The following is a 21,479-nucleotide window of genomic DNA, read 5'->3' on the forward strand; positions in this document are numbered from 1 at the left end:
TGGCTGGAGGGTGGCTTTCCTGTACTATAAGGTTTGATTTCTTTACATACATACATGCACAAGAACTGAACTGAACATAGTATAAGGTTACTACTTGCTAGATCTGAGGTCTGAGTATTGGTTATAACCTCATGTTAGAGATTCTTTGTAATTTTCTGGGTATTTAAAATATTCCGAAAAAATCTTAAAAAAAATACCATACATTCATCTTTTCTGTTGGCATTCAGAATGGCTGAAAGGCATTCAGTTAAATTCAGCATTCTTATTAGATGTATACGGAAGGAATGAGTATTTCTGTTTTTTAATTTACAGAAATATTTAATGAAATGAACGAATATGGTATGCACACACACAACCTTAAAAATTCAGTGATGTTTCTTTATATAATTTTTTCGCTTTTATTTTTTAACTTTTTAAATTATAGTTGAGTTACAGTGTGCCAACTTCTGCTGTATGACAAAGTGACTCAGTTATACCTCTATATACATTCTTTTTTTATATTCGTTTCCATCATCCCAGGAGACTGGATATAGTTCCCTGTGCTATACAGTAGGACCTTACTGTTTATCCATTCTAAATGTAATAGTTTGCCTCTACTAACCCCAAACTCCCAGTCCATCCCACTTCGACCCTCCTCCTCCTTGGCAACCACAAGTCTGTTCTCCATTTCTCTGAGTCTGTTTCTGTTTTGTAGATAGATTCATTTGTGTCATATTTTAGATTCCACATATAAGTGATATCATATGGTATTTGTCTTTCTCTCTCTCCCTCTTTTTTTTTTTTCTTTTTTCTTTTGACTGCACCAGTAGCATGTGGAGGTTCCCAGGTCAGGGATTGAATCTGAGCCACAGCAATGACCCAGGCTGCTCCAATGACTGGATGATTAACCTACTGAGTCACAAGGGAACTCCTTGTCTTTCTCTTTCTGACTTAGTATGATAATCTCTAGTTGTGTCCATGTTGCTGTAAATGGCATTATTTCATTCTTTTTATGATTCAGTAGTAGTCTATTATATCTACATACCACATCTTCTTTATCCATTCCCCTGTTGATAGACATTTAGGTTGTTTCCAAGTCTTGGCTATTGTGAATAGTTCTGCTATGAACATAGGGGTCTTATCTTTTTGAATTGGGAATGAGTATTTCTTAATGTGCAAAGCAAAAGCGCTCCCCATCACCCCCGCCAATGTTCTGCTAGTGCTAACTAAGGCAGTTAGAAGGCTGGATAGTGTGTGAATATGGGATAGAAAAATTGAGAATTTTTGTTATTTGTAGATGATAGGGTTTTATATCTGGAAATTCCAAGGAAATCAGTAAGAGAGTTCAGTAAGAAGTTTGGATATATGAGTAAAGTTTGTATATCTCAAAATAAATCTACTTCCTATATGCCTCTATTTACCAGTTTTCTGTACTAGTTAAAAGATATAATGGAAAAAAAAATCTCATTCAGAATAATGGAAAAAACTGTAAAATACCCAGGGATAAACCTGACAGAGATGTGTAAAGCCTATTATATGAAGTTAACAGCAGTTTCTGCTTTAAGGAAATAATAGGATAAATGTGCAAGTAGTGTGAATTTGTTCATTACAGGGAGTTCCTGCTGTGCACAGTGGGTTAATGATCCAGCTTGTCTCTCTAGAGGCATGGGTTTGATCCCTGGCCCAGTGAAGTGGGTTAAGGATCCAGAGTTGCTGCAGCTGTGGCGTGGGTCAGATTCAATCCCAGGTCTTGGAACTGCCTTTTTTGGTAGTGTTGCACTAAATAATTATTAACTCAAAATCAATGACAGATTAAGTGAAACAGTAAAGTTGGATAATTATATACTGATGATAAATTAGATTATTTGGTTTATTGAACAATTTTACTTTATGAAAGCTTATAAAGAAGTAATGTCTAATAGAGGTTATTACTGCTTTTGGGGATAATGAGCGATGTACATTTTTAAAATACTTTTATGTTTCCTAATGTTCAGTATTTAAAATAATGATACTTGTTTTATTGAAGAGGGGCCTGGGAATCCAGGAATTAAACTATCAAGCCCTAGAATCAATGGGAACCAAAGAAGTATTAGGAATTCCTTGGTCTCTCTCATTTATCTGTTTCTCTTTGCATTCTCTTGGTTAATTTTCATCCTGTTGGCTCCTTCTGAGCCTCAGCTACCTCATAGTGACCACCACAGGCCCATGTCTATGTGACTTTTCAGCACAATTCTGTCCCTTAATTCAAATTCCTGTGGGAGAGAAAGAATATTTATCGGCCAGTGCCTTTGCAGGCTGCACCATATGAGTTGCATCTTACAGGCAGCATATTTGTGGGCTGACCCTGAATCTGCTGTGTTTGGGCCCAGAGACTGGCAGACTTTCTGGCATAGACATGGTCACGTGGCTCACTGCCTTCTCAGCGGGGACGATGTCAGGGCTTTCCCCCAAAGTGACTGAAGAAAGACTGCAGTACACATCTTATTTAACCTCTCAGGTTAAAAAGCTGTCAGGGTTACTGGATGTCTCAAAATTACTTTTAACCCTAAGATGAAACTATTTTGAAACTCAGGGATTTTGTTGTTAATGCTTTTTCCTTTTTTGAAGATTTATGCATTTTTTCCTTTATATTTGTGTTTTTCCTCTCTTTTGTCTGCTTTACTGTACTGTTTTCCTTAATCCTATTATGTCACACTACCCCTTTATTTGATTTGTAGCAAGAAGTGATGTGGCAGGAAATTCTCTTGTGGCTCAGCCAGTTAAGGATTCAGTGTTGTCTCTGTAGTGGCTTAGGTCACTGCTGTGGCTCAGTTTCAGTCCCTGGCCCGGGAACTTCCACATGCCCTGGCATGGCCACACACACACACACACACACACGCAAAGCTGCATTGAGATATTGAATAATGTCACCTGCAGGAATTCTTCTATTTTTATTCACCTGGTGGTAAGTGCATTGTTCACCCAACTTGCGTTTGAGGAGGTGAGTCAGTGATTTTGGGTTCTATCAGGTGAAAAAAGTTTATATAGTTTTTCTTACCCTTGGCATATGGAGGTTCCCGGGCCATGGGTTGAATTGGAGCTGCAGCTGCAGCCTATGCCACAGCAACACTGGGTCTGAGCCATATCTGTGGCCTGTGCCGCAGCTTACAGCAACGCTGTATCCTTAACCCACTGAACCAGCCCAGGAATGGAACCTGCCTCCTCACAGAGACAACTTTGGGTTCTTAACCTGCTGAGCCATAGTGGAACTCCTTGTTTATGTTTTTAAAGGATCCATTTATCTTTCAAAACATGTACAGGAAGAATGCTTTATAGGTAATGGGTTTATTTGTATTCTATAGTGAGGCTGTAAGCAAGAAAGTTAGCATCTAGCTGAACTGCCACTACCTGTTGATTTCACTTACCTGTGCTTGGTTATGCTCAGGTATTTCAAACCTAGGACTAATTTCTGCAGTGAAGGAATATGTAAGGAGCACCTGTCGAGGTCAGAACTATGTCCAGAAGATTATAAGGTTAGGTACTAATGCCCAGTAATTTAAAAGTCAGTCTTTAGTTAAAAACAAACAGCAGCAGGAGTTCCTGTTGTGGCTCAGTGGGTTAAGAACCTGACATTATCTCTGTGAGGATGAAGGTTTGATCCCTGGCCTCACTCAGTGGATTAAGGATCTGGCATTGCCCCGAGCTGTCACAACGAGGCTCGGATCCTTTGCTACAGTGGCTGCGATGTAGGCCGGCAGCTGCATCTACAATTCGACCCAAGCCCAGGAACTTCCGTAAAAACAAATAGCAACAACAAACAAACAGCAACAACAAACAAACAGCAACAACAAACAAACAGCAACAAAACACGTAGTTTTAAACATAAATTTTTTCTAATCTTTTTTGTGATATTCATTTCATAGCTCGGTCATGAGCACTGACAGCAACTCTTTGGCACGTGAATTTCTGACTGATGTCAACCGGCTCTGCAATGCAGTGGTCCAGAGAGTGGAGGCCAGGGAGGAAGAAGAGGAGGAGACCCACATGGCAGCCCTGGGGCAGTACCTCGTCCATGGCCGAGGGTTTCTGTTACTCACCAGGCTGAACTCTATCATCGATCAGGTAACATTTTCATATCAATTCTTTCATCAACATATTTTAGTTAATTATAGGTTCATAAGTTCTAGGTTACATAGTTTCTAGGTCTCTTTGAGATAAAGTCCTTTCTCTCACATCATTCAAACAAGGAAAAGTAGCCACATTTATGAACATATTATTTGGATACTTTTCAAAATGTCTGAAATATCTTACAGTTATAAATGTCCTTTCTTCTAAAATGTTTTCATATATACTATTATTTTTATCCCAATATCAGAGTGAAATAAATGTGATTATTAGTAGAGATAAGATTACTATTCAGAAACATCATAAATTTGATTTTCAGTAAATATCAGATATGTTTTTGAAAAGTTTATTGTAAATTGTGTTAGGGAACTTCCCAATTCTGGGATGAAAGTAGAGAATCTTTTGTGTAAACTGGTAATTACTGAGTCCTTTATCTTGTATACGTCTAGTTTTTCACACATCGTTGTGTTCACTCAAACTATGGTAAGACCAAATGGTATTTTGCTGTTTCCTTATTATAGAATTAGCAGAATTTTAAAACTCATTGGGACTATAGAGATATTTTCATCTAATCTCCTTTTGTAGATGAAGACTGAGATCCAGAAACATTAAGTAACTCAAACAAGGTTAACTTGAAGCCCAAATGTGATTTATATCTTAATTTCATTTTAGTAGAAAATAGATATTTATTTTATGAAAGAAAAATTCCACCATCTGCTTTCCCCATCTACTAGTTAATGTAGTTAGATAATATTAGATAATATTCTAATTAGCTTGAATTGAAAAGATAATGAGGGCTCTGTAGCACCACCATGATGGACAGCTTTAAATACTTTAAGTATTGCTGGCTTTAGATCTAAATTTAACCATTATAAAATTCCTTTGCCATGAAAGCATTTTGCTAGTAAAGACATATATTGGGTAAATATAGATACTGAAATTAAACAGTATCTCTTTTTTTACCATAAACTAAGAAACCTAATAAATAAATCAGGAAGTATTTATTTGCTATGGAGTTAACCTGCCATGGAATTTTCCAGAATATTTGGAGGATTTATGTATTTTTAAATTTTATTTATTTTATTGAGGTAATATTGAGTTATAATTTTATATGTAGGTTTATTATTTTTATATAATGTCTAATACCTTTTTCTGAATGTGATTTATTAAATATGTAACTAAATATAATTTATTTTTTATATATTCATATGACTTTTATGTATATAAATTTTAAATTCCAAAAAATTATTAATGGACCATGTGTAGTGATTTTCTCTTTAAAAATTTTGATGATTTAATATGCATATTATGCTCTGTTCATCTTACCCCACATTAGGACAAGTCAATGCTTTCTGTCTTTTTTTTTTTTTTTTTTTTTTGTCTTTTTGCTATTTCTTGGGCCGCTCCTGCAGCATATGGAAGTTCCCAGGCTAGGGGTCCAATCGGAGCTGTAGCCACCAGCCTACACCAGAGCCACAGCAACTCGGGATTCGAGCTGCGTCTGCAACCTACACCACAGCTCACGGCAACGCTGGATCGTTAACCCACTGAGCAAGGGTAGGGACCGCAACCTCATGGTTCCTAGTCGGATTCGTTAACCACTGTGCCACGACGGGAACTCCTCTGTCTTTTTTTTTTTAAGATACTATATAAGTAGCATCAGAAATATCAGTGATCCAGGAATAAATCTGACAAATTATGTACAGATTTCTGTATAAAATTCTATAAAATATTGTTGAGAGAAACTAAAGAATATCTAAATAAAGGCAGAACTGCATCATTTTCAAGTACTAGGAAAAATCAATATTGTAAATTCCAATCAGAATCTCAATAGCTTTTTTTAAATGATAGCTTTATTAATATAATTCACATATATGGAATTCACCCATTTCATGTGTATAATTTGATGATTTTTAATGTAATCACATGTATGTGCAGCTGTCACTACAGTCAATTTTAGAACATTTTCCTCACCTCAAATAAAAACCTTATGCCTTTTAGCTACCACTGCCCTCTCCCTCCCATCCCCCTCGGCCCTAAGCAAGTACTAATCTACTTTGTCTTTCTCTTTTCAGTTGTGAAATATCTTTTAATGTGCTGTTAAATGACTAAAATCATTCAAGTTATAATTGCAGTATTTTTTCGTATGGTAATATTTTTTAATGCCTTCTTTCCTCCTCTTCACTCACTTTTTGGAATATCTGTAGCAGTGATAATAGGGACAGTAGAAATAGAGTGAAAATAAATAGCCATTTAAAAAAATAGGACTTATCAAGATTTAATTGTTTAAACCAGAAAATGGAGAATGATCATTTGGTTCTTTAAGGGGAATTGCATATGATTTAATCATTTAAAATGCAATTGAAATACTAGGTTCAAAGCAGTACATTTCAGGAGGGACTTTAGCTTTTTTATCTGTGCTTCCCATGAGTTGAAATACTCTGGGATACTCTGGAGAAGAGGCAGTTTAAGCCCTTGTCCTTCTACTGCAATACTTTTGCTTTATTAGTTGATGATTAATATAAATAATTAGACTTTTCATTGATACATAATTTACATACAGTAAATGCACAGACGTTAAGTGTATGGTTGGATGAGTTTGACAAATATATACATACCTGTGTAACCACCCCCAGTTAGAACATTTCCCCCACCCTAGAACATTTTGTCATACCCCTTTTCAGTCAGCCATTCCCCTTCCCCCACTGCAAGATAACCACTGTTCTGACTCTTAACATCTAAGTGCAGTGTTGCTTGTTCTAGAACTTCACATACATGTAGTCATGCAGTGTGAACTCTCTTATTGCAGAGATTCATCCATGTTGCATGAATCTCTAGTTCACTTTTTGTTTCTGGTAATTATTTTGTTGTAGGGATATGCCACAATTTCTTTAACCATTCACCTATTGTTTAACCATTTGGGTTGTTTCCATTTTGCTGTTTTGAATAAAGCTGCTATGAATATTCTTATGAAAGTCTTTGTGTGAACGTATTTTCATTACTCTTGGGTAAATATCTTGGCATATGATGGCTGGGCCAAAGGGTAGGTGTTTAACTTTACAAGAAAGTGCCAAATGGTTTTCCTAACTGGTTGTACCACCTTTTTCATTCTCATCAGTGGTGTGTGGGAATGCCAGTTGTTCTATATCCTCTCTAGAATTTGGCACTGCCAGTCTCTTTAGCATTAGGTATTCTAAGTGAATATGAAGTAGTACCTCACTGTAGTTTTAATTTGCATTTCTCTGACAACTGATGGTCTTAAGTACTTTTTTATGTGCTTATTGGCCATTTGTATATCTTTTTCTGTTCAAGTTTTGTGCCCATTTTTAAAGTCAGGTTATTTGTTTATGATCCAGTTGTTGTAGTTCTTTATTCTGGATAAAAGTCTTTGTTGAATTGTGAATACTCTCTTTGTGGCTTGCCTTTTCATTTCTTAACAATGTCTTTAGAAAAGCAATTTTTTTTCCCTTTGTGAATAGTGCTTTTTGTACCTTACCTAAGAAATCTTTGTCTTTCAACTCCAAAGTTGTAAAGCTATTCTCCTATGTTTTGTTTTGTTTTTTTCCCTCTAGGGTTTTTTTTTTTTTTCCCCACTGAACAGCAAGGGTTTTTTTTTTTAATTATTATTTTTACTTCTAGATCTGTGATGCATTTTGAATTAATATTTGTTTATAGTGTGAGGTAGGAGTTAATGGTTCATTTCTGTGCCCCCCCCATTGAAAAACCTTGCCACCTTGGTTAAAAATCAGTTGACCATATATTTATGGGTTTATTTCTAGACTCTCTATTCTGCTATGTTTATCTGTCTGTCATCCATTCTTTCACTAACACCATACTGTTTTGATTACTGTAGCTTTTATAGTAAGCCTAGAAATTAAATGGTGTTAAGTTCTCCAATTAATTTTTCTTTTTTAAGAATTTTGAAAAACATTCTAGATCTTTGGCATTTCTGTATATGTTTAAAGACTAGCTTATTATTTCTACAAACTGCCTGCTAAAATTTCAGCTATGATGTCATTGAATCCAGAAATCAATTTGGAGAGAATTGACATCTTACATCTTAACAGTCCTGAGTTTCTCAGTCTATGAGCATAGTATAAATCTCTGTTTATTTGAGTCCTCTCTAATTTCTCTATAGTATTTTATAGGTTTTAGTGTACAGGTCTTATATATTTAGGGGTAAATTTATTCTAAATAGTTTATTATTTTTTATGACTTTTATAAATGGCGTTAACAATTTGGGAGTTCTGTGGTGACCTAGCAGGTTAAGGATCTGGTGTTGTCACTGCCATGCACGGGTTTGCTCCCCAGCCTGGGAGCTTCTGCATGCCATGGGTGTGGTCAAAAAATTTTTTTTTAATCTTTCATTTTTCTCTCGTTTGCTACTCTTAGAAATACAGTTGATTTTTCTATGTTGACCTGTGTCCTGTGCTTTTGCTGAATTTGTTTATATTTATTTTGAAATTTTTTGTAGATTCTTTAGGATTTTCTGTGCAAATAATCATGTCATCTGTGAATAATGATAATTTTACTTCTTTTCACATTTTTATGCCTGCCTTTAATTTAATTTTCTTGACTCGTCCATCAGCTTCTGGTACAAAAATGGATGGAAGTGATGAGAGCAGACATCCTGCTTTATGTCTGACCTTAGAGAAAAGCGTTTGGTATTTCATCATTAAATCTGATGTTGGCTCTAGGTTTTTCCCAGATGAGGAAGTTCTCTTATCATGATGAGGAAGTTCTCTTATTCCCAGTTTGTTGAAAGTTTTTATCCAGAATGGATATTGGATTTTGTCAAATGCCTTTTCTGCATCTATTGAGACTATCATATTATTGAATTATGTCGATGGCTTCTAAACATTGAACCAATTTTGCCTTCCTGGGATAAACCCCATTTGGTCATAATGTATTATACACAGACATATTAACCTGTTTATTCTGAAGGAAAAAATACTCTACTTAAATAGCAAAATCATATTCTTTTTAATGGTTAAAGATAGTTTATACTGAAACCTTTACATGTTTTTTTTGAAAGAAACCGCCCATCCTAAAAAGTAGCAGTTATCTTTGATCTTAATCTTGGCACCAGTATCAACTAGATGTGTGGCTTTAGTGACTTAATTGTTCCAGATCTAATTATCCTCATCAGTAACCTAAATATATCTAATTGGATGACTTAAAAGATCTCTTCTGGAGTTGCTGCTGTAGTGCAGTGGGATCGGTGACATCTCTGGAGCACTGGGATGAAGATTCAATCCCCAGCTCCACAAAATGGGTTAAGGATCCAGTGTTGCCCTGGCTGCAGCATAGGTCACAACTGCAGCTCGGATCTGGTCCCTGGCCAGGGAACTCCATGTGCTCTGGGTTTGGCCATAAAATTTAAAGAAAAAAAATATCTCTTTCAACATGATGTTTCCATGTTATATCTGATAATAATAGTTTCCAATTTCTTATATACCCTAATTATGAGTATATATAGCTTAATTCTAACGTAATGAGTAGAAAATTACGTGACTTAATACCAATACAATATACCAAAATTGAGCTAGTATACCCAACCTTGCGTTATAAACACTGCTTTTAAAATTTCCAGTATATATAACTTCCCATACCTATCCACATTCAATGAATGTTCTATAAGGTTGTTACTTATTTTGCTGAATAAAATATGAAGTTGGACTGTAAGAGGCTATGCATTTGTGAAAAAAGTATAACCTTAAAACATAATGGATTTCTAGGAATTCCTGCTGTAGCACAGCGGGTTAAGAGTCCAACTGCAGTGACTCTGGTCTCTGCAGAGGCATGGGTTCAATCCCCGACCTGGCACAGTGGATTAAAGGAGCCAGCACTGCTACAGCTGTGGCATAGGTCAGCAACTGCCGTTCAGATTCAATCTTTGGCCCAGCAACTTCCATATGCTGTGGGTGTGGCCATAAAATATATATATATATATATATGTATATATATATATATAATGAATTTCTTTAATCTTTAGCTATTTTATGTGTAAGAAAGTACTTTATTCTTCCAACATTTTTGTAGTATCATCACTGTAATATATAGTATTACATATCATAACAATATATCAATATATATCAATATATCAATATATCAAATAAGTATAACTGGAAAATATCAGACTTGTAAAAGTGTGACTACACAGTTCATTAGCAGGTTTATTCAGCAGACCATAAAGTACCTACTATGCGCCAGCTGGGTAGTAGATACAAGATGCAGAAGGTCTTTACCAGGAACTTGTAGTTTTTTGTTTTTTGTTTTTTTCCCACTGTACAGCAAGGGGATCAAGTTATCCTTACATGTATACATTACAATTACATTTTTTCCCCCACCCTTTGTTCTGTTGCAACATGAGTATCTAGACAAAGTTCTCAATGCTATTCAGCAGGATCTCCTTGTAAATCTATTCTAAGTTGTGTCTGATAAGCCCAAGCTCTGGATCCCTCCCACTCCCTCCCTCTCCCATCAGGCAGCCACAAGTCTTTTCTCCAAGTCCATGATTTTCTTTTCTGAGGAGGTGTTCATTTGTGCTGGATATTAGATTCCAGTTGTAAGTGATATCATATGGTATTTGTCTTTGTCTTTCTGGCTCATTTCACTCAGTATGAGATTCTCTAGTTCCATCCATGTTGCTGCAAATGGCATTATGTCATTCTTTTTTATGGCTGAGTAGTATTCCATTGTGTATATATACCACATCTTCCGAATCCAATCATCTGTCGATGGACATTTGGGTTGTTTCCATGTCCTGGCTATTGTGAATAGTGCTGCAATGAACATGCAGGTGCATGTGTCTCTTTTAAGTGTAGAGTTTTGTCCAGATAGATGCCCAAGAGTGGGATTGCGGGGTCATATGGAAGTCAGGAACTTGTAGTTTTGAAGAGATGGACAGGTTTGGTTTTGTTAATGAGGACAAAACAGTGTAAAGTAATTGGAGAGTGTAAAGGAGTGAGTCCTCGGGAAATGCTTCTTAGAGAAATGGACGTGTCTAAATAGGGATTGGCCGTGTAAAGGGGGAGGAGGCGTTAAATCAAAGGAACTGCAAATGCAAACACACTAGAGGCTAGGAAAAAGATCGATCGACTTTGGTGTTAGAGCAAAGGCTGCATGCAGGGGTTTGGCCAGTGGGGAGACAGGAAGGCATAGTTTGTGTGATGGCAAGCCTTTTCTGCCATAGTAAAGAGTCTTAACTGTATTCTAAAAATATTGGGGAGGTTTTTAAGTAAGAGAATAGGCAATGGAAAGTATCCTTGAGATTTAACAAGTCAGGCATTGGTAATATTATTAGCAAGAATTGTTTCTGTAGGAGAAAAATGCACACTTTTATATTTAGTAAAGGTAATAATGATAAATGAGCTTTACTTCATCTAGCTTTACAGATTTTGTATGCATATTTGCCAGCGTGTGTCTAGGTATGATTGATCTGGCAGGATGAGAGGTGTAGGGAATGCTGGCCTTCCTAATTCTGGAGTAGTGGGAATATGATTGCAGTGGAGATGTCAGCCTCTGGACAGCAGTAGGTAATCCATTGAGTTCTCTCCCTTTATACCTGGGCAGAGAGGGGAGCAGTGAGTATACCAGCTGATTCCTGTATAACAAACCACATCCAGAAACTTAGTGGCATAAAACAACAAGGGGTAGTTGGGGGCCGTTGGCCAGGCTGCCTCAGTTTTCATCCATGTGTCCCCTCATCTTTCAGTAGGCTCGTCTCAGCTTCTTTCCACAGAGAGGGAAGCTGCAAGAAGTTACATAGTATCACCTCTGCTGCATTCTATTGGTCAGAGCAAGTCACAAGGCCAGCACAGATTTAAGAGATGAGGATATAGACTCCAGCACTTGATAGGAGGAAATAACTTGTGGACGTTTCTTATCTCCCATAGTCTCTTCTGTGGCCACGATTATTAGCACCCCAACCCCACTCCTCCCTCCCAGGACTTTCAGAGTAATGTTCCATCATGGTGGCAGGCTCGAAGTCCATGGTCTCATGATAGGCATCAGTTCCGGATGCACATGCAGCTTCCAGATGCAGTACTTAGTTGCATTTCTTCTTGATTGAGAGACTTGTGGACTAAAAAGACAAGTTATCTACTTGCCACAACCTGTACACAGTGGTGACATAGGAACAAGTCAGTGTAATATTAATACTTGGATCCAGCAAGAAAAGTGACTGGGGCCACATAGCAGTCACTGATCCCCTGAAACCCAGCCAGGCATGCCTTCTCACACACCTTACTCCGGGGGCAGGGAACATGTTTTTCTTCTGTCAGGGTGGTTCCCAGTCTCTGGTTCTCCAGGACTCTTGGCTCCATCCTCTGAGGTATCTGCTCTTTTCTAGATGAAGAAGTGTTCACATATATGTGTATAAATAAACACATTTTAGAAATAATTATAAAATTCAGATAGAAGAAATAAAGGACTTAAACACATATACTTCTGCTATGTCTGGAACATCAAATTTAATTAGCATGTCCAAATTTAAAGTACTGGTTAAGACCAAGTTCCTTAACATGTCATCCTGAAATCCTTGAACCCCACTGATCTGGTACCTGCCTTTGCAGCTTCCTAAACATCACATCTAGTTTGGTATCTCAGCTCCCCCACCAACCCCCCTCCCTCATTCACTTACCCGTTCTCTTCCATCCTGCCACTGCTACTTCTGGATATCAATTTTGGCAAGTAATTTAAAATCCAGTCTAAACAGTAGAATTGTGAAAGGGGTAGTGCCTGGCACCTGGTAGGTACTTGCAGTATATTTCTTGAATTGAGCTAAAAAATTTTCATTGTTGGTTATTACTGTTATGGGGAGTTTAAAAATGTATGACGCAGTCATTTTCCCTGCAGAGGGGTAACGTAAAAGTATAAATAGTCAATGAAGAGTAATGTTACTTCTGTAGATTGGACAGTCTAGGAATAGCCAGGGAATGGATCTGTTTGTGGCATATATTGCCAAATTTGGCATTTCGAGAACTTCCCACTTGGATGGAGTAAGGTAGCACTCCACTCTTCTGGATACCATGGCCACCATGTATACTGAGGACCTTGGGAGGTAAACCTGAGCTTGGTTGGAAGCAGAGAGCTTCAAGTTCTACTTTGCCAGGGTGCCCACGATAAGAGGAAAGATTTTATGATTTGTAATAGGATAGCTTAGTGTTACTTATAGTATTACCTATGTGATTTCTTTGAGACTTCAAAGAATACTTAAATCTGGGAATATATGGTATCTAACAGAGTAATAGGTTCAAGGAAATTCCTGTTGTGGCTTAGCTGGTTAAGAACCCAGCTGATATCTATGAAGATATGGGTTTGACCCTTGGCCTCGCTCAGTGGGTTAAGGATCCAGGATTGCCACAAGGACACGGTTGTGGATGTGGCGCAGACCTGGCATTGCTATGTCTGTAGTATAGGCCAGCAGCTACAGCTCCAATGTGACCTCTAGCCTTGGAACTTCCATATGCTGCAGGTGTGGCCCTAAAAAGACCAAAAAAAAAAAAAAAAAAAAAGTAATAGGTTCAGAGGATTAGAGAGAGCTGCACTATGATGAATTGTATTAGAAATGATTGTGAGTGAGTGGGAAGTAAAGAACTATAACCCCAGTGGACAGCTGAGACGTTAGGCGTGTCCTCCTCAGGACACAACAGGAACTCCCTGGTTTGCATTTTTTAAAAAAGACCATATTTTTTTGCTGGGTTCTTAAAATATGTTGTGTTACATACTCTGAATGTGGCAAAAAAAAAAAAAAAAACAAAACCCCAAACTTCTGTTTGCTTCGATCTTACTCTTTTGAAAGACTCATGGTTTCCAAGAACTAATTCACTTGGCAGAATTGGGGGGCAGGGAAGGGGCAACAGGCATGAAGTCCTGAGGGGGAGAACAGTAGTCTTGGGTTGATGTAGAAGAAAAGCCCCATGGAAGAGGTACTGCTGGGGCTGGGCCTTGTGGGCAGGGAGTGCATAGCTAAGAGGGAAGGAGCAAGGGCAGGTCCAAGATGCGTGTGCCTCAGAGGCCAGGGCAGGAATGCCTGCTCACACAGCTGTGGTGATTCACCAGTGTACTGTTGTGCAGCAGGGCCTAAATTATAAGGACAGCATGTTTGTAGCACTGCTTCACACACCCTTGAGGTTTCAGCAAGCTCCATTGGAATGTTACTTGTTCATCTGCTAAAAGATAAAGACTCAGACTCTGCAGGGATGACTATTCCAAAAGTGGTTTACTTTTTTTTTTTTTTTTTTTTTTTGCTTTTCTTTTTTAGGGCCATACCTGTGGCATATGGAAGTTCCCAGGCTAGGAGTCGAGTCAGAGCTACAGCTCCCAGCCTACACCACAGCCACAGCAACTCAGGATCTGAGCTACATCTGCGACCTAAACCACAGCTCACAGCAACAGCGGATACTTAACCCAATGAGCAAAGTCAGGGATCGAATCTGTATCCTCATGGATACTAGTTGGGTTCGTAACCCACTGAGCCACAACAGGAACTCCCTGGTTTGCATTTTTTAAAAAAGACCATATTTTTTTGCTGGGTTCTTAAAAAATGTTGTGGTACATACTCTGAATGTGAGCTATACATGGAAATGTTATCTAAGACATCTTTTAATTTTGCCAATTTTGAAGGAAAGCACATGGAAATGGAACCTTTTGATAACAATTTTTACTTCACATCAGGGATTCACAGTCATTCATGTAGATAATGTTGATGAACGTCCATGCATGTACCGGGCATTGAGTGACAGAAAAGGGAGGTGATTGCTAAGCACAAGGGCCTGAGCCCTGGAGTTTGTGTGCTGAGAGGGGCCTGGGGAGCATGTGGGGAAAAGTTTCTCATCATATTTAGAAGTAGACCAAAACTCCTTCACGTGACCCATGAAGCTGCCTTGGATCTGGCACTGTCCACCTCGCCAGCCTCTGCCTTCCAGCCTCACCTCCCAGCGCAATCGCCTTGCTATGTTCCAGCCACTCTGGCCCTCTTACTCTTCTATGACAAAGTCCAATCCACTGCCAACCCTTTATAAACTTACAATGAGCCCTTTTCCCCAAGTCTCTGCGTGGATTCTTCCTCATCAATTATCTGCTCAAGTGGCCCATCCTGACGAGGCTATTTATATGTCTTCCTTTTCATCACTCTGTCATCCTTCTCCTGCTTAATTTTCTTCCTAGCACAGCATTCTGTCTGAAATTGTCTTATCTGTGCCCATTATTTTCTCTCTCACCTGCTGGAGTGTCAGCTTTGTAAGGGTGTGAATATTGTCTTCCTTGTTCCCCACTACATCCAAAGTGTCTGGCACATGGTAGGGGCTCAATACATACTTCTTAAATTAATGAAAGAGAAAAATGGGGGAGTTCCCTTTGAGACTCTGCGGTTTAAAAAAAATTTAGGAGTTCCTGTCGTGGCTCAGTGGTTAATAAATCTGACTAGCATCCATGAGGATGCAGGTTCGATCCCTGGGTGTGCTCTGTGGGTTAAGGATCCAGCATTGCCGTGAGCTGTGGTGTAGATCACATACACGGCTTGGATCCTGCATTGCTGTGGCTGTGGCATAGGCTGGCAGCTACAGCTCCAACTCAACCCGTAGCCTGAGAACCTCTATATGCCACAGGTGCAGCCCTAAAAAAGCAAAAAAAAAAAAAAAAAAAAAAAAAGAAGAGGAAGAAAATGGGCATTCAGGCATTAACAGTTCAGCAAAAAGACCTTGGGGGAATTAGAGAAGTCTCCCCATAGGGGAGCTGAGGCCTGAAGAATGTCCTCTATGTAATGGCCAGAGTGGTTTTTCCAACAAACAATCTGATTTTGTCACCCTGACCCTCTCCCCACTGATAGATGTGAGGAATTTAAACTTGATTTGTCATTCATTCCTTGACCACCCATGTCTCAAGTGTCCCAGGCCTGGCACTTTCATACCTCTAACTGGTAATGACTGCTTCTTTTTCTGAATGCCTAAACTGAATGCCTGTGCCACACCTGGATACTTACGTGTACTACACACCTTCTGTTCTTTAACTGTTTTGTGTGTATGTATTTTATGGACCAAATGAGGGGACCTTCTCCAGGGCTTGGACCATATCCTCCAGAAAGGCTAAGACAGTAAGTGCTGTGGACAGAGTGTGCAGTCAATAATAATTGGATGACCTTCACTAATAAGTCTTTTCTTTGTGTATATTATTTTATTAGTAATTTCAATTTCTCTCTTTAAAATCGTGTTCTCTTGAAGTTTTAAATTTAACTGCATGAAGACTTTGTTTTCCTGGTAACTTATGTTATGGGTTTGCTAATTAATAGGGCTTAACTTTTCATCTTCACCTTGCAAATTTGTTTTTTTCATAGGTGAGGAATTCTTACCCTGTGCATGGTGCTAATAACAGCTATTTTTGGAAAAATCAGCAAGAATGTGCTAAATACCGTCAAATACTCTTACATTTTTCTGTCGTTGGAAAAGTTTATAAGTTGCAGAGTATCACAGCTTTAATTGGATTTAAGATAGGTTAATCTGATTCTTCCTTCTCAAGAAAAAGGATTTTTTGGGTTCAAGACGAAGTATTAGGAATTAATACATTTCATTACCTTGAAACATTAAGGATTCAGGATTCTTTTATTTCTAATACAGGCATTGACATGTAGAGAAGAACTCCTTACTCTTCTTCTGTCACTCCTTCCACTAGTATGGAAGATCCCTGTTCAAGAAGAAAAGGCAACAGGTATGTTTCTTTTGTTTATTATATCACCTGTGTTATCAAAATTCCACTAGGGAAAAAAGTTCTCTTGAAAGGTTACTTCTGCCATAATGGATGATATAGTTCAAATTCAGAACAGTATATATTAGTGTGGTACTTAAAGTGGAGAATTCTTTAGGCAGCTGTCTTTTTATTTCTACCAATAAGCAAAAGTCATGGTCCTTCTTAGGGGATTACTTGATTACAATAATGATAGAAAATGGATGAGGAGGCAGAACACTTAGCAAAAGGGGTAAATCTGGATATGCTGTCTAACATTTGAGATATGCGGAGTGAAAAGTTGGAAGAAAGGAATTAAAAATGTTTTGCTTATGTTAAAGATTGCTTTCTGTTACCAGTACTCTGTCAATGACTTTGGCAGCTTAATTTTTCTAAGGTTGATTTTAGAGGATAAATTTGAAGCAATATTTGGTTTCAGAGTGGATAGAGTTATTACATTTAAAGTCAATACATATTTTTAACTTCTGATTCAGAAAAAATAAAAAAATGCATGTGTGTGTCTGTATATGTATCACATTAAGTATGTGGAACTTAGTTTAAATGTTTCAGTGGAGGGATTTACAGTTTTCCCCCTTGTCCATTTTTGGGATATGTGAATTGTGTGGTGCTTAAGGATCCCTTGGGTTAAAAAAAAAAAAGGAAAAATCTCCTGAATTGTATTTTAATACCTTATGTGCATTTTTAATGCATTTCTGATGTGGAGCTCTCTTTGGGGCCTTATCTAAGGTTTTGTAATATTGTTATCCTTTCTATATGTTGATCCACTGGCTCTTATTTTCTTCTGAATTTCTATAATTCAAACTGTTAATCACTTAAGAAATCTAATTAATGTTCTTTTGGGGAAGTTGTCTTCATTGCCTGCATCTTTTCTATACATGGAGTATGTCAGACTTTTTAATTCCCCCCTTTTAATTAAAGCACAAGTCTTTTATTTACAGATTTTTATTTACTCATTCTAAATTTCAGATAACATCCTGGTATAGATCTTATTATATATCATTGCAAAGGGGCAGACCAATTTCATTATCTTTTTACTTTTTTTTTTTTTTTTTTTTTTGCTTTTTAGGGTCACACCTAGGCATATGGAAGTTCCCAGGCTAGGGGTCGCATTGGAGCTACAGCTGCCAGCCTACACCACAGCCACAGCAACTCAGGACCTGAGCTGTGTCAGTGACCTACATCACAGGTCACGGCAATGCCAGATCCCTGACCCACCAAGCAAGGCCAGGGATTGAACCCTCATCCTCATGGATACTAGTTGGATTTGTTCCCTCTGAGCCACGAAGGGAACTCCTCATTATCTTTTTAATTAGTGTGGAAGACTTATTCATCTCCCCAAGAAATAGGTATTGCGTGGTGACCACTTGGCGAGTCCTAGGTTCTAGGCACTGAGGATGAAACAGTGATGCTCGTACCTGTGCCTAGTTCAGTGCACGGCACATGTAGTAAGTATTTTGAATGAATAGCTCTTTTACCTTGAGGAACATTTGGTTATCTATTCGACAATTGTGAAATAATTTTGGAAAATCTTAAAAGTTCCTACGTTATATCAGGGCTGTACACTAAATACCGTTTTTGAAATATACCCCATGTCTTAATTAATGACATTAGTGGAGGAGATTTGTAAAATGGTAGCAATAGTAGTGCTAAATACCAGCACTACTTTCCTAATTCATTTCTCCCCTGTTGTTTTCAAAATCAGTTTGTATTCTTTGAACCGAGGCCACCTGGTCCTTAACATGAGCAGGATAAGGAAGTGAAGTGAGAATGGGAGGAAGGGGAGCAGAGACATAACAAAAAGCTAAAGGAAATCAACCCCACAATAAAAATATACTCCTAAAGTGGATGATAAATAAGAGGGTAATCACTCATGCAGGTTAAGTTTTAAAACATATTAAGGTATTCTAAATTTTCTGTCTTCACTTTAGATTTTAATCTGCCATTCTCAGCTGATATAATCCTGACCAAAGAAAAAAACTCAACTTCTCAAAGATCTACTCAGGAAAAATTATATTTAGAAGGAAGTGCCCCAGCTGGTCAGGTTTCTGCAAAAGTAAATGTTTTTCGAAGAAGCAGACGACAGCGTAAAACTACCCATCGCTATTCCATAAGAGATGCAAGAAAGACACAGCTCTCCACCTCTGATTCAGAAGCCAATTCAGATGAGAAAAGTATAGCAGTGAACAAGCATCGGCGGTCCCATCTGCTGCAGCACTTTGTAACACAGCCTCCTAAAGGAGACCACCTTCCAGCTGAACTTGACCACTTATCAACCAAAGAGCAAGCCCCTCCTGACAGCATGGCTTTGGAAAATTCCAGAGAGATGATTCCAAGGCCAGAGTCAAACACTGACATTTTAAGTGAGCCAGCTGCCTTGTCTGTTATCAGTCACATGAACAATTCTCCATTTGACTTATGTCATGTTTTGTTATCTTTATTAGAGAAAGTTTGTAAGTTTGACATCACCTTGAATCATAACTCCGCTCTAGCAGCCAGTGTCGTGCCCACACTGACTGAATTCCTAGCGGGTTTTGGGGACTGCTGTAACCTCAGCGACAGTTTGGAGAGTCAGATGGTTTCTGCAGGTTGGACTGAAGAACCGGTGGCTTTGATTCAACGGATGCTTTTTCGAACAGTGTTACATCTTATGTCAGTAGATGTTAGTGCTGCAGAGATGATGCCAGAGAGTCTTAGAAAAAATTTAACTGAATTGCTTAGAGCAGCTTTAAAAATTAGAACTTGCCTCGAAAAGCAGCCCGATCCTTTTGCACCAAGACAGAAGAAAACACTACAGGAGGTTCAGGAAGATTTTGTGTTCTCCAAGTATCGCCACAGAGCCCTTCTTTTACCTGAGCTCCTGGAAGGAGTCCTGCAGATCCTGACCTGCTGTCTTCAAAGTGCAGCTTCAAATCCCTTCTTCTTCAGTCAAGCCATGGACCTGGTTCAAGAATTCATTCAGCATCATGGATTTCATTTATTTGAAACTGCAGTTCTTCAAATGGAATGGCTGGCTTTAAGAGATGGGGTTCCTCCTGAGGCCTCAGAACACTTGAAAGCCCTAATAAACAGTGTGATGAAAATAATGAGCACTGTCAAAAAAGTGAAATCAGAGCAACTTCATCATTCCGTGTGTACAAGGAAAAGGCATAGACGGTGTGAATATTCCCACTTCATGCATCACCACAGAGATCTCTCGGGTCTGCTGGTGTCAGCTTTTAAAAACCAGGTTTCCAAAAACCCATTTGAAGAGACCGCAGACGGGGACGTTTATTACCCTGAGCGGTGCTGTTGCATCGCTGTGTGTGCGCATCAGTGCTTTCGCTTACTGCAGCAGGCATCTCTGAGCAGCACGTGTGTCCAGATTCTCTCAGGGGTTCAAAACATTGGCATATGCTGTTGTATGGACCCCAAGTCCGTGATTGTCCCTCTGCTCCATGCTTTTAAGTTGCCAGCACTGAAAAACTTTCAGCAGCATATATTGAATATTCTTAACAAACTTATTTTGGATCAGTTAGGAGGAGCTGAGATATCACAACAAATTAAGAAAGCGGCTTGCAATATTTGTACCATTGACTCAGATCAGCTAGCCAAATTAGAAGAGACCCTGCAGGGAAACTCACATGATGCTGACCCTTCCTCCAGTTTGTCTAGTCCTTCTTACAGATCTCAAGGGATCCTGCCCAGCAATGGATCTGAAGACTTTTTGTGGAAATGGGATGCCTTAGAGGCTTATCAGAATTTTGTTTTTGAAGAAGACAGATTACATAGTGTCCAAATTGCAAATCACATTTGTGGTTTAATTCAGAAAGGCAATGTAGTTGTTCAGTGGAAATTGTATAACTACATATTTAATCCTGTGCTCCAAAGAGGAGTTCAGTTAGCACATCATTGTCAACAGCTTAGTGTTACTTCAGCTCAAACTCATGTCTGTAACCTTCATAACCAGTGTTTGCCCCAGGAAGTGCTTCAAATTTATTTAAAAACTCTGCCTACCCTGCTTAAATCAAGGTTTGTATGTGTGTGTGTGTATAGCTATTTTTTTTTCTCATTGTTTGCTTTTGAATGTCTTTGTATTTTCCTAGGATTTAATTTTAGTTTAACAACAACAAAAAATTCCCATCCCATGTCAGATTTTTTTAAAAAAACATTTGTTTGTTTCTACTGGAATGGTTGTAGAGAAGGGGATAGAGCCATTTCTTTTAATTTCTCTGAAGAAAGGTAAAGTTTTAAATATATTTCTGAGAAAAAAATGGACGTAACATAAATATTCAACAGCAGGGGCAAGATTAAATTAATTATTTTATATTTACTTTATGCAACATTATTACCATTAAAAATAATATTCACCCTGTGAAATCAGATAGTTATGATCATTATACAACTACAGATGTGATAAATTCATTTGAGTAATAAAAAAAGCAAATAAAATAAAAATAATGTTCACAAGGATCATGTTAGGACATGAGAAAATGCTTATAATATTTTATCAATAACGTACAAAATAAAAAATATCATCCACTTGTTTACAGCCGTGTAAAGTATGCACATACAAAAAGTGACAATTGGAGTTCCTGTCATGCCTCAGTAGTTAACGAACCTGACTAGTATCCATAAGGATGCCGGTTCCATCCCTGGCCTTGCTCAGTGGGTCA

The 21,479-nt window shown here is 38.2% G+C and overlaps 1 protein-coding gene across 6 annotated transcripts in view; it reads left to right on the plus strand.

The window, feature by feature from the left end:
- The window catches only part of LYST (lysosomal trafficking regulator), a 200,495-nt gene that overhangs the window by 42,514 nt on the left and 136,502 nt on the right, over positions 1 to 21,479 (plus strand). For all 6 annotated transcript variants that reach the window (XM_021073151.2, XM_084996832.1, XM_021073152.2 and 3 more), the window contains exons 3-5: positions 3,882 to 4,080; positions 16,701 to 16,791; positions 18,756 to 20,835. In XM_021073151.2, the coding sequence (XP_020928810.2) occupies positions 3,889 to 4,080; positions 16,701 to 16,791; positions 18,756 to 20,835 (2,363 nt within the window). In that variant the 5' untranslated portion in view covers positions 3,882 to 3,888. The remainder of the gene's footprint in view (positions 1 to 3,881; positions 4,081 to 16,700; positions 16,792 to 18,755; positions 20,836 to 21,479) is intronic.

This window comes from Sus scrofa, chromosome 14 (assembly GCF_054392235.1).
Source record: "Sus scrofa isolate SSC_HxYL_T2T_F1_AM1 chromosome 14, Sscrofa_HxYL_maternal_Yorkshire_Landrace_v2.0, whole genome shotgun sequence".
Taxonomy (NCBI): Eukaryota; Metazoa; Chordata; class Mammalia; order Artiodactyla; family Suidae; genus Sus; species Sus scrofa.